The sequence below is a fragment of the Acinonyx jubatus genome, chromosome A3, assembly GCF_027475565.1.
Source record: "Acinonyx jubatus isolate Ajub_Pintada_27869175 chromosome A3, VMU_Ajub_asm_v1.0, whole genome shotgun sequence".
NCBI lineage: Eukaryota > Metazoa > Chordata > Mammalia > Carnivora > Felidae > Acinonyx > Acinonyx jubatus.
The window spans coordinates 28859696-28872540 of record NC_069388.1 but is presented as its reverse complement, the minus strand read 5'-3'; the positions used below and the strand labels follow the sequence as shown (position 1 = coordinate 28872540).

The 12845-nt window shown below is 59.0% G+C and overlaps 1 protein-coding gene across 2 annotated transcripts in view; it reads right to left on the bottom strand.

The window, feature by feature from the left end:
- EBF4 (EBF family member 4) overlaps positions 1 to 6490 on the bottom strand; it is a 61566-nt gene extending 55076 nt beyond the window's left edge. For both annotated transcript variants that reach the window (XR_003423940.2, XM_027069720.2), the window contains exons 1-2: positions 6161 to 6490; positions 5524 to 5645 (exon numbers count right to left, since the gene is read on the bottom strand). Coding sequence is in view for 1 of the 2 variants with exons in the window: in XM_027069720.2 (XP_026925521.2) it covers positions 5524 to 5645; positions 6161 to 6475 (437 nt within the window). In the remaining variant the exon portion in view is untranslated. The remainder of the gene's footprint in view (positions 1 to 5523; positions 5646 to 6160) is intronic.
- Between the last annotated feature and the right edge of the window lie 6355 nt (positions 6491 to 12845).

The following is a 12845-nucleotide window of genomic DNA, read 5'->3' as shown; positions in this document are numbered from 1 at the left end:
GGGAAGCAGACCCTTTACCAAGGGTCCGGAGGGGGTTTGGGTGGGGTACCAACTACCAGCCATCGGGAGGCCCGCGGTGTGTGGGAAGCCAGTAAAATTACAGCCCAAGGGACTGAGTGCAACTTGGCGGATAGGCCTAAAACCTGGCTCACCTGGTGCATGTGTTGCCGGAGCCTATAATTCAGAGACATTTCGTTCACTTAGCATCGTTAGTGCACAGAGCATGCCGCATGGGCGCCTTTTTCAGATAAACGCAGCTGAGTGACGAAAACAGCCACGTCGATCACTTTTGTGAGGCTCCAGAAAGAACTCCCCATCTCCTGGCTTTCTTCAAAAGACTGTTCTCGACAAAATGTTCAGAACAGTTTCCTGTCGACTCTGGAGTGGGCTGAGGTGGCGGGGCATTTGCTCTTGTGCTCAAGACCCCGGATGTGGGGGGACAAAGGGCTCGTTTTCATATTTCTGCCAGGGCCCACTTTGCCCCCTTGCCAGCTTCTGTTCTGGAAACAGCCCAGAAGTTAAAGGCGGCTGGGACAGAAGAGCTCTGGTTGGTGCGGCTCCTTTAGGGTCTGAGGACACCTGCTTTGTAGCAGGCAGGGATGCACGTGGGCTTCCTGAGCAATGTGCAGGAAATCCAGGTTCAAGCTGACCCCAAGGTCAACCTGACCCTCACAGCCGGGGCCATTCAGGTGGCCTGTGCTTTAAAGCACGTGGGGGATGCGTGCGGGGACACGCTGGGGGCTGCAGAGTTGTCTGGCTGCTGTTGCTGGGGCCACAGCGGCCCCCCTGGAGATGCTCCTTGGCCAGGCTGAGCGGGGTGCACTCCTCTCCAGGCAGCTGCTGGACCCCGCGACAGCTTTCCAGGGCAGAGAGCATCTCACAGTCTCAGCTGTCTCCTCGGGAGGTCACCTGGGGCTCCTTACGTCCTTGACTACACGCTTATAATAAACACGAGCAATCTAAAACAAGCCTCCCAAACCCTCAGAGGACGAGGGGCCGAGGCTGGAGTTTGGCGTCCCCCCAGAGACACCTCCTCCCGCCTCCCCATCCCCCCACTTGTGCCCGCCTGGACAGGCCGAAGTTCTGAGCAATGTCTTGGCTTGGGCCTGATCCACCTTGGAATCTGGGGAGCTGGGGAAATGGGGACAAGCCCCGAAGGCATCTGTAATGGCGGGGGGGGGGGTGCTTTTAACCTGCCCTCCCCCAGGAGGTGTGGAACAAAAAGCATGTCTCCTGTATCTCATCCTTTTGCCTCCCCTTTCCCTAAAGTCTCTGCTAATCGTAGTTCTTCTTTTCCCCATCCTGGCACCACCGCATGGGTCTCTCCTTTCTCTGCGTCCTCTCTTCCTCCAAGTGTCCCGCTGGCCCTGCTCCCTGCAGGCCCCCACCTCCCCGGGGCCCCTTGGGACTGCTGATAACCATCACGCTGGGGCCGGCACAGGATCTGTTGGCTGCGCCCTGCCGGGCCCACCATGCCCAGAGCCCAGCTGTGCCACCAAACAGGAAGATAAAAGTGGCAGCTCACGGGGGCGCACACACCTGGACGGTGTGGGCACCGGGAGGACCCCGAGGCTCTGGAACCGTGTCCAGAGGCGTCTGCGGGAGCGGAGGCTTTGGGGCTGCTTCGTATCCCCTGCTCCCACTGCCCCATTCCACTGCTTCATATCCCCATTCCCGCTGCGGCATCGGCTGGGCTCACCTGCCACGGGAAGATGTCTCAACCACCGGGGGTCCCCCAGTGAGGGGGTGGGAGGGAAGGGGTCTCACTGGCCAGCTCTCCCACCCTTCCTCTTGCCCACCCTTCCAGCTGTAGGGCTGCCCACCCTGCTTCTCTCTGCCCACTCCCTCGCCACCCACCCACAGGCCTGCCTGCCAGGTCCCAGGCTGAGGAGCGGCTATTAATTATTAAAGCAAACAAAAGCATTTCCTAGCAGGGAGGCCAGCCTGCAGCTGCTTACAGGAAAGGCAGCCCCAGCTGGCTTCCCTCTCAGGGCCTGCCTGTGTGCTGGGACCAGCTCAAGGCGGAGGGCGGGTTTGGGTCTCGCAGGGGTCTCCCTGGGCTGCCGCCGGGGCCGCGCACCTCAGCAAGAGGACGTGGTCTGCAGGGTCATCCGGGGCACACGGGCTGGGGCTGGGACCTGCGGCTTGGAGATGAAGTCACAGCGCTGGCCAGGGATCTTTGCACAGAGCTCCCCACTGAGAAGTTGCTGCCAGCCCTCTGCACCCGACTTCCCTTCCCTCCCCTGTTGCCTCTCCAGGGCAAGGGCACGGAGCCCCTCTTTTCTCCCTACCCCTCTTCTGCTCAGGACTTCCTTCCTCTTGGCAGAGAGCCTCCCTTACCCATCTGGGCAGGTCCTGGGCCTTCTCCACCCCTCCCTTCTGTACAATTTGGCTGTCCCAGTACCTGGTTCCTGGAGTCAGGTGGATCTTGGAGTCCACCGACGTGGAGAGGGGAGCCCAGCAGAAAGGGATTTGGGAACTTTCTAACATCCACTCCTGTGTCCTTCAGCAGATCCTCGTTGGCCCCCCTGCTGACTGCTCTAGCCTGTCCTGGTGCTGAGGACACCAGGATGAACAAGCCCTATCCTGGCCCTAAAGGAAGGCACAGGCTGGAGGGGCACAGGCTGACTGATACTGCGGCCAGTATCCTTAGGCAGCACTAAGAACTGAGGTCTGGATGGGAGGGCGCAAACGGAGGAGGTGCTGGGGTGAGGGGTGGTCCCCGAGACCATAAGACTTTATTTAGTGGGTTTAGTGCATGCTGGGGCCAGGGGAACTGTTTCAAGAGGCGTTGTTAGATGCCATGTATCAGGTCAAGGGCTCCAAGGGAGTTTGGGGCCAGACGGAGATGAACCTTGAGTGCTGAATACCTGGGAGGAAGTAGGGGTGACTGAAGGTTTTAACTGGAGAGGAACAGAGTGGAGAAAAGTTCTTTGGAAATATTGCTCTGGTCCCCGCAGGGCATGGCAGATGATTGGAGTGAGGGGGGCTGAGAGACTGGGGCTAGAGCAAGTGGGCTAGGAGGCTGACGTGGGGCGGGGAGGGAGGTTAACCTTCAAACCTGGGAGGAAAGACGTGGAGGGTAAGGGAGTGCTACTGTTAAAAGTTGACCTCTGACAGTGAGGAAACGTCTAGAAGCCTTGACAATCAGGGGGCTGTGGGGCAAAGGCATTAAGGACACCGTCAGATCCCAAGCAGCCTTGGGGAAAAGTGCTCCTGGGCACGTTTCCCAGAGGTGCGACGGGGCGGAGCTGGGCAGAGGTTGAAGAGGCAGGGGCAGACAAAGGAAGGTTGGTTGTTGCTGTTTCAGGAGGGAAAGACCAGAGCAGAGGACTGACTGGGGACCAAGACACAAACTGGAGAGACGACGGGCTGCTGTTAGAAGAATGAGGAGAAAGGTTCAGCGTGCTCCCCTGTGGAAGGAGGGGGCCCAGAGTCCCCCAAATGGGGGCAGGGCCTCCCAGTCTGTGCCCTGAGGCCCAGAAGTCTCTGGACTTGCAGAGAAGGAGCCCAGGCCTGAAGAAATGCCCCCTCGCCAAACTGGGGAAGCCTACTGAGTCCCAGCAATGTGGCCCTGGGGACTCAGACTGGACACCTCAGTGCCACTCAAGAATGCCCGCATGCAGATGACACCCCTGCTGGTCAGATCCCCTGGCAAAGGGCCTCATCCTTGCACTTCTGTAACTACACAGGCTACAAGTGCACTGCCTCCTTGTGCATCTGCTTCCCCCTCATCAAATCTGCTGGCTCGAGACAGATGCAGAGGGGCAGGTGGGAGAGAAATAAGGGACTTACACCCCCGAGGCCCCACTGGACCTCTTCACCCACTCTTACAAGGAGCTCTCACGACAGCCGATGGTGGAGAAAAAGAGGGAGCCCCCATTAAGAAACGGACCCCCTCAAATTAAATAAAAAACCAGAACCAACAGAAAAACAGGCAGGATACAGAATTGTATACACAGCCCGGGGGGGGGGGGGGCGGGGGGAATGTGAATGGGAAAAAAGATGGGAAGGAAATACACTAAAACGTTAACGGTTGTTGTATTAGAAAAGGTGGGTTTTGGTTTGCTACTTACCCATTTTTCTGAAATATATAGTTATGTCATGAGGAAAGCTATGTAAATTAATTCATCGGCAAGACCCTCTCCTCTTGAAGAGATGAGTTCCAGAGAGAGCCGCCCCCCCCACCACCCAGCACTCCCTCCGACAATCAGGAAAGGACAGGGGTGCAGAAACACAGGGTTCAGTTCACACATGAAACAAGGTGTGTGTCTGTAAGGGCTGAGGTTCGGGTTGGTGTCCCCTGAACAGGCTTGGGGATGTGAATGTTGGGGCAGGGTGCCAGACCTGCTCTGCCCTGGCACCCCCCTCCCCCCCATCAGAATCCCCTCAGGCTGCTGGACAAGTAGCTGTTCAGACCCTGGGAAGCCCAGCTCCCAAGTGCCTGTGTGTCTGTAAGGGCTGAGGTTCGGGTTGGTGTCCCCTGAACAGGCTTGGGGATGTGAATGTTGGGGCAGGGTGCCAGACCTGCTCTGCCCTGGCACCCCCCTCCCCCCCATCAGAATCCCCTCAGGCTGCTGGACAAGTAGCTGTTCAGACCCCTGGGAAGCCCAGCTCCCAAGTGCCCTGGAGGTGTGCAGAGGCAGCACCTCCCTAGTCCCAACCACTGAGAACTCCTGGCAGGAGAGCTAACATCCCCCTCCCAGCCCCAACACACACGCACCGCCCACAAGCAGGGGCACAACAAGTCCGCGGTCCAGGTGTTACGAGGAACAGGTCAACAAACCTTTTAAACTTCCTTCCCAAATCCAGGAGTCCATTCCCCACCCAGGCCCCCTGCCCATACTCCTGCAAAGGCGTCAGAGGAGATGGGCATGGGTGCTGGGTTCCCAGGGACCCTCTGCCTCCCCCAGGACCACCAGGAAACCACTTTGAGGAGAGGCGGGACCTGAGCGCCCTGCCCCAGCCCCAGCCCCAATCATTCAAGCCAAGTCGACTGCCCACCTCGCTTCTTCCCTACTCTTCAGCCCCCAGCCGCTTCTCTGGCTCTGGCACACCCCCTCCTTCAACTCTGAGGGGCGTGGGAAAGCAGAAAGGGGGCTGGGTTTTGTGCCTTTCCTGGCAGAGAGCCGCGGAATTGGACAAGGAGAGGCAGTGGGACTGCCCACGAAGGAGGGGTTGGCTGTTCCTTGACGGCCGGTGGCTGTGGGGCATGGCTCAGGGACAGCAGGCAGCGGGGATACCTTCTACTCTAGAGCCGTGGACCGCCCGGCCCCGGAGCGACAGTCAGAAACCAGAAATCAAAGCCGGGACCGCGGCAGAGGTGGCAGAAGCCCCGCCCCGGCCCGCCCCACAGCCTCAGGAGGAAGCAGAGGCACTCGGGGCAGGGTGGGCAGGAGAGCTTGCCGGCACTGTCCAGAGTTGGGGGCTCCCCCCCCCCTCGCCCCAGCAGCTCAGCAGGCTGAGCGAAGGCGGCGCGGAGCATTCCAGCCCGAGCGCACTAGGTCGCGTCCGAGCGCTTACCTCTGCGCCGCGGTGCTGGCGTCCAGGATGCCCGCGCCCTGCATCCAGGAGCGCACCGAGCCCAGGCCGGCGGGCAGCAGCGGCTCCTCCTTCAGGTTCAGCCCGCCGCGGGGCAGAGTGTCCTGCGCGGGGAACATAAGGGCGCGCAGTCGGTGGGCGCCCCCGCCGCCGGGAATGCGGTCCCGCCGCGGCTGCGGGCGTCTCGGCTCGGCCCGACCCGACGGCACCGGGCGCCTCCGGGAGCTCAGCGCAGCGCCCAGTCCCCGCGTCTCAGTGCGCGCTCGCCTCTCGGGCGCTCCCTCGGAGAAAGCGGGTCCGCGAGCGCCGGCGCTGTCCCCTCCCCTCCCGGGGCGCGGGGCGGGGAGATGGAGGGATTCCCCCGCGGCCTGAGCGCCGGCGGGCGGACTGCGAGCGAGGCGGGGAGGGCGGGAGCGGAGCCGGCACCCGGTCCGCGCGGAGGCGCCCCAGAGGCGCGCTCTGGCGGCTGCCCAGGGCCGCGGTCGTCGGAGGGGGGGGGGGGGGGCGAGCGCCCCGGGAGCTGCCTCCGGCGAGGCGGGGGCGCAGGGCCGCCCGCCCTTTCCCCCTCACCGCCCCCACCTCCCGCCCGCCCGCGGCGCCGGCGCGGGGCGCTGATTACCATCCGGGAGGCGGAGGCTGCTGGCGCGGAGCTCGGCGGCGGCGGCGGCGGCGACAGCGGCGGCAGCGGCGGCAGGAGCAGCAGCAGCCGCGCGTCCCGGGGAAAGGCAGGGGCAGCGCCGGGCCAGCAGACGCCGCCGCCGCCGGCTCCCCGCGTGCCCCGGCGCCCCGGCCCTGCCGCAGCCCCGGGCGGCAGCACCTGGAGCAGTAGCAGCAGCAGCCCGGCCGACTCCCCCCGGGGCCCGGTTCCCGCGCCGCCCCGCCGCGGCCGCCGCCGGCCGCCGCTCCCCGGGGCCTGGCCGCGGGCCCGGGCCATCCCGCCGCCGCCGCCGCCGCCGCTCCCGGGGGAGCGGGAGTCGAAGGGAGGGAGCGCCGGCGGGAGGAGGGATGGCGGGAGCGGGCGGGCCCAGGGGACTGGGGGCCGGGGGAGGCGGGGGCGGGGCGGCGCGGCCGGCCGAGGGGCGGCCGGGGACGTGACATCATCGGGGGAGGAGCGGCTGGGCCCGGGCCGCCGCGATGGGGCGGATCCTGGCGAGTCGGTCGCCGGGGCTGGGGGCTGCGGCCTGGCCGAGGCCGCGGGGAGGAACGCGGGGGACGGGCGGGCCCCGGGAGGCCCGGGCTGGGGGGCAGACGGGGCTGCGACGCGAGGGAGCCAGGCCAAAGCCAGGGGAGCGCGCCACGCCGCCCTCAGAAACCTCCGCCGCCTCGGGGTCGCCGCGGGACAGAGCTCGGGCTTCTGGCCTCACCTCCCTCTCCGAGTACCCGCCGTATTCCCCGCGCTGACACCCTGTTCCTGCATTTGCTGCTCATTCCGACGCCTCCAAGCTTTTACTCTTGTTCTTTGCTCACCCTGCTGTCCTCCTTGTATTGCCCCCTGGTGAACCTGACCTCGGTGTGACCTCAGCCTAGGACTCAAAGCTCCCTCTCTCTCTTAGGCTGGGCCCCAGACAGCCGAGCGAGCGGCGTCCCTGCGCACCCCATCCCTAGGCCCCTTCCCTGGGTTGCCTAAACCTACAGCATGTTCGTTGGCGGACCGTGCCTTCCTGAAACCTCTTGATTTCTGATTGCCAGTTAGACACTGGGGACTGAGAGTTAGGACTCAGAGCCCAACGCACCTCCTCTTTCTCCCCAGCGTCTTCCTTCGCGGGTTTCATTACTTTTTTCTTTCTTTGTTTTTTTTAGTTTCTGGCACAAAAATCAACTCACCCTTGTTCCCAGGAGCAGAGCCGTTTCTGCCCCTCTCCTCACACTCTGGCCTGGTGTATGCTGGCTAAGCTTTGAACAAGCCCAGAAGGAGTCCAGTACTGCCCTGCAGGGCGGCATGGGGGTGTCCTGCTCTGCCTGCGACTTGCCCTTTGCCGCCTCCCCCCGGCGCGGAATACCACTTTCCGGCCCCAGCTGACTCCCATCCTGTTGGGGGACCTCCAAGTGTGCAGTTGGTGAGCCACCCACATCAACCTAGATGAGGGGTCCCAGGGGGACACTGCTGGGCCTCCTATCACCCTGGAGGCTCCCCTACCTTCTCTCTTGACTTCTCGCCTCTTCTCCATGTCTCCCTCCCCATCACCTGCAGGACCTGTGGCTCCCACCCGGACTTCTCCAGGTGTCAGCTTTTACCCCGGGTGAGATTATCAAAGGTAGGTCTCTCCCTAGGGTGAATTCTTCTGCCAGTCTCTTTCCTGACTCTAAATCCTTGCTCCTCCCAGCGTGGGCCCTGGACCACCAGCATCAGCACTACCTGGAGCTTGTTAGAAAGGCAGAATCTTAGGCGCTTCCCCGGGTCCGCTGAACCAGAACCTACAGTTTTACAAGAGCCCAGGGGACGTATGCACCCATCACGGTTGGGAAGCGTTGCTTTAGAGAAACCCTCACAGCTTTCTGCACTTGCTTCACGCCTCTCTCTGACCTTCAAACCTACCTCTGGCTCTCTACATTTCCAGCAGACAGCCTACCTCTTACTTCACGGAGAGGATCTGGGGAATGGCGGCCGGATCCTGCCTGTCTCTCTCAGCCGTTCGTGGTTTTCATCCATTCTCAGTCTTATCGCCCATTCTGTTCTCTCCTTGCACCCCTGAAAAACATGCGGACCCAGGGACCCCTTTACTAAGTCCCATCTTCTCTACCTCCTGATGCTGCCCCATCTGGTCGTCCTTTTTTCCTCTGCTCAGACCTCTGCATTCTTAAAGGAACCCTCCCCTTGTCCCCGCCTCTCCCGCCAACATGTGCCCCTCCTGTGTCTGAGAGTCCTGGGAGCACTCCACCAAGGATGCCTCCCCAGCCCCCAGCAAGCCACTCCTAAACCCTGGCGGCCTGGCTCCCTTCCAGCTCTGCCGCTGTTTGCTCTTTTCTCAGGCCTCAGGCCCTCTGACTCCCTGCGGCACTGGGCTCTCCAGCCTCCCCCCTCCCTCCCAGGGAAGCCATCCAGATGGTCACACCACTCTGCCTCTCTTGACCCCGTGAGTGCCCCGGGTTGCTGTGCCTTGCTGCCTTCTCCCTCCTCCCTTCAGAGAGCCGGTGATCTTCCACAGCCTCAGAGGCTGTCTTGGGGACGTGATCTCCTAGTGTGGGCCTCCATCCTGCTTCCGCCAGTCCTGAATATCAGCTGGTGAGGACAGAGGCGGCCTTGACTCCCTGGGGAGGAGGGGAGCACCTGACTCCATGGAGGGTCCCTAACGCAATAGCTCTGTCCCTGGGCCTGGGATGTGGCTGCTTCGTCTCCACAAACCAGCTCCTCCTCCTGCCCCCCCACCCCCACCCCTCTTGTCTGTCCACGGCACCTCCTCCTGATGCCCATCAGGCTTGGAGCCCAGGGGTTCATCTCGGATACTTTCCTCACCCTGACCACAGCCAACTCTTGGTCAGATTGTAAGGATTCCCCCTCGGGGTCCTCTTCCCTGCCCCAGTGCCCACAGTGAGTATCTTTAACAATGAAACTTATTTGTCCTCTACCGGACTCCACTCTGGCTTGGAGGAGAACTCCGCCCTTGTCTGATGCTGGCCTTCGTAGCTATCTCCCTGCCCCCAGCTGCCCAGCCCAGTCACCCTCCATTCTCCTGCCACCACTTCCTTAGAAACTTCCAGATGTTCATGGCTCCCTGAGTAGACATTTAGGGACTTAGTTTAGGGACATTCTGAGCCCTTTGATGCCTGATCTGGATGTCCCTTGCCACTCTTCCCTCCATTCCCTTTCTGTGCTAGTCCCTTGCTTACCTGACACCAAAGATCTTACTCCTCCCCAACACAGGCTACCACTGTCAACAGCAGGCCTTTCATCTGGCTGGTTGGGGGGGGGGGGGGAGGGCGTGCCCTCACTGTTGCCCCACCTTTCTTCTCTGGAAGCAACAGGGTCCACGTTCCTCTTCATGATGGTTGAAGGGCTTGGCTGTTGCAGATCTTCACGGCTCTAGAAGACTCTTCCCAAAGTAGGGTTGGGGTATGGGTGCTCAGAGTTAACCCGGGGCAGAAAGGGACTGTTAATGGCACTGAGCTAAGACCAGGTTGGATGGGCTCCTGACTTGTATGGGTTTCTATTATTAACCACATGGACTAGAAAGAAACCAACCAGGATGGTGTCTGAGGCTTCCCAGGTCCTGCAGCCCAGAGAAAGGCTTCTGGGTTAGAGCCACTGCACCAAGGGGCAAGGCCTCTGGGTGATGACGGTTATCAGTTGGGCCAGTAAATGGAAGGCCAGCGAGGAAAGTCTGAGTCAGTCCTTGTGGTTGGAGGTAAGTGTCTCTGCTTTAGATTCAGGAAGTCTGTTTCTTGGAATTCCGGGTGTGTTTTTCTGTCTTGTGCTTCATGGGCACCACGGTGTGGCGGCGAGAGCCTTGTGAACGAACACTCGGTGTCACTGCAGAGTGAGTGACCTGGGCTGTAAAGATGCAGGGGCAAGTACTGGGGCCAGTACAGAAGAAGGGCCTGAGCCTGAGACCAGGACAGCATCTGTAAAGGCCAGTAGAGCTGAACGCGTGGATTTGCAGTACGGGCTTCAAGGTGGAGCACCTGGAGCATCCCAGGGGATGCAGGAGAGCAGAGCATTTTTCCTGTAGGTCTGGGCCTTAAAACAGTATTTCAAAAATCAAAACTAACTCTCTGTCTCTCTCTCTCTCCCCCTCCCCCCTCCCTCTCTCCAAAAGGGGGCTGCACCACAGACAACCGATCCCAGGTGGTGCCTTAGGCACAAGGCTCCAGGCCAGGCTGAGTGTTGGGCCGCAGCGCCCCCTGGAGGCCCAGGAGATTCAGGCACTTGGATCCACTTCAAGGTCAAGTTTTCTGATAGGAATTAACAGAGGGACAGAGTAAACATACTAAAGCATCCACTAAATACGGTTGTTCGCGTGTTCCGTGAAGAAAAAGAAAATGCCTGGGGCCATTCCAGAAGGTTTCCTTGTGGGTATGCCCCGGCTCTCAGCCTTCCTCCTGGCTGACTTCCCCTGTTGCCAGGGGAAAGACCCACACTACAGGTGTTTGTCTTGCCTTGGGATCCCTCCCACTCCCGAATCTAGGTTGAGTTACTGAGTGTTGAATAATACACAATTGGAGTCAACACTCTGGCAGAGGAGTTGAGCTCCCATCTCCAATTTCTGGGCTAAAAGACAGATTGCATGTCCCCTCAATTTTCCTGGTTGTCCACACCCCTACCAGTCACGAACCATCTCAAAGACAACTAGTCTCACCCTCATTGAGGCAGAGGAAGGGGACTGTTTTACCTGGTGCAGCAAGATGTGCTTTGTTCATCCAGAAGCTTTCAGAGAAGGCCCTGGGACCTGCAGATTTCCAAACTAATGCTGTAGCAACATCCAACACTGTCCCTGGAGGCCTGCCCCTTAGCTATCCACAGGCAGTGGTGGAAAATCAGAAATAAAAGCATATGTGTGTGATATATATATATTTACTTGTGGGTCAAGATAAAATTCCTTTTCTGATGGCTGTGGGGTCAACAGGAAAGGAAGCCATCGTTTCTGAGATAAAGCAGGGTAGGGTAAGGGAGGAGGGGAGGTGGGAAGAGGCTGTTTTTCACCTTGTCCTGGGTGAAGTGGGGAGATGGCCCGGCAAAGGCCAATTCTCCAGGAGGCTTAAGCCTCAGGGACCCTCATCCACACAGGCCCCTGCCAAGGCCCTTTGAAGGCTCCTTGCAGTGCATTCCCATGGTTATATATAATTGTGTTTTCATAAGTTTATATATTTCTTTAAAAATTTTTTTATGTTTATTGATCTTTGAGAGAGAGAGAGCACAAGCAGGAGGGGCAGAGAGAGAGGGAGACATAGAATCTGAAGCAGGCTCCAGGCTCCGAGCTGTCACCACAGAGCCGGATGTGGAGCTCGAACTCATGAATCGTGAAATCATGACCTGAGCTGAAGTGGGATGTTTAACCGACTGGGCGCCCCAGTTTGTATTTTTCTTCTGAAAGAGCAAAATCCCCTTTGGTTTTATGAGCTTCAGGCTCCCCTGAACCTACATCTTCCCATAGGACCTGGAGCTGGGTAGGAACTGTGCAGGTAAATGATTATAAAGGCCTAAACTAAGGCAGATCAAGGGGGAATGAGAGGAACAGAAGAGAGATATGTCTTAATGAAAAAGTGCTGTCACTTACTGACCTGTAGCTCTTGCTGATGGGGGTGGGGGGAGGTGGTTTGCCTCTTCTCTGGTGTCCATACTGTTCAGAATAGTGCCTAGCACACGAATACTTGTGTAATGAATACTTGTCTGGGAGGTACAGGTCAGGAACTCATGACTAACTAGGTATGTGGGGGTCCCACAGAGTGCTCCAAATAGATGGGCTTAGTACACCCACCACCTGTCCCCCAGCCCTGCCCTGTCACCCGGACCCATTCCTGAGGTAGAAAGCATCAAGGTCTCTCCCTTTTAACCTTCGATGGCCACTTGGCCAATGGGAGCCAGGTCCTTGGAATGCACCACACAGTGAAAAGGACTTGGGGTCTGGAGACTCGAGTAGGCAATACTCTTGCCTAATTATCATTATAGTTAATATAATTAAATATTATCACCTAATTATCCTTAGCGTCAGTCACTTCCTGGGTAAGCCTGGGGTGCTGAGGGTCCATTGGTGCGATAGTTAAGTGTTTCACAACCGCCTCTCAAAAAATAAACCTGATTTGTAGCATCTGCTGATTTTCTTTTCTTCTTTTTTCAAAAATTTTTTTTAATGTTTATTTATTTTTGAAAGAGAGAGATAGCACTAGAGGGGGGGGGGGGTGGTGGGCAAAGAGAGGGAGACATAGACTCTGAGGCAGGTTCCAGGCTCTGAGCGGTCAGCACAGAGCCCAGTGCAGGGCTCGAACTCATGGACCATGAGATCATGACTTGAGCCAAAGCTGGACGCTTAACCGACCGAGCCACCCAGGCGCCCCACATTTGCCAGTTTTCATGAGGTATGTTTCCACCATGGCTAGTTTCAAACTACTAATGTTCCTGAACGTGTTGGGAAGAGACGCACACAAGAAGTTCTCCAGAGCCCAGGCAAGCAGAAGTAAAGCGCCCTGGTGTGGGCCCCAGTGATACAAGCTTCCCCTTGAACAAGAATGGCGGACAAGGGGACTCCATGTTCTGGGTCAGGCTGCCTGTGGGCAGTTTTTACTGGCGACGTCACTTCAGATTAGGTGAAAGGTATGTGGGTGATCAATTTGGCTCAATGCCCACCTTTTTTTTTTTTTTTAGGTTTTCA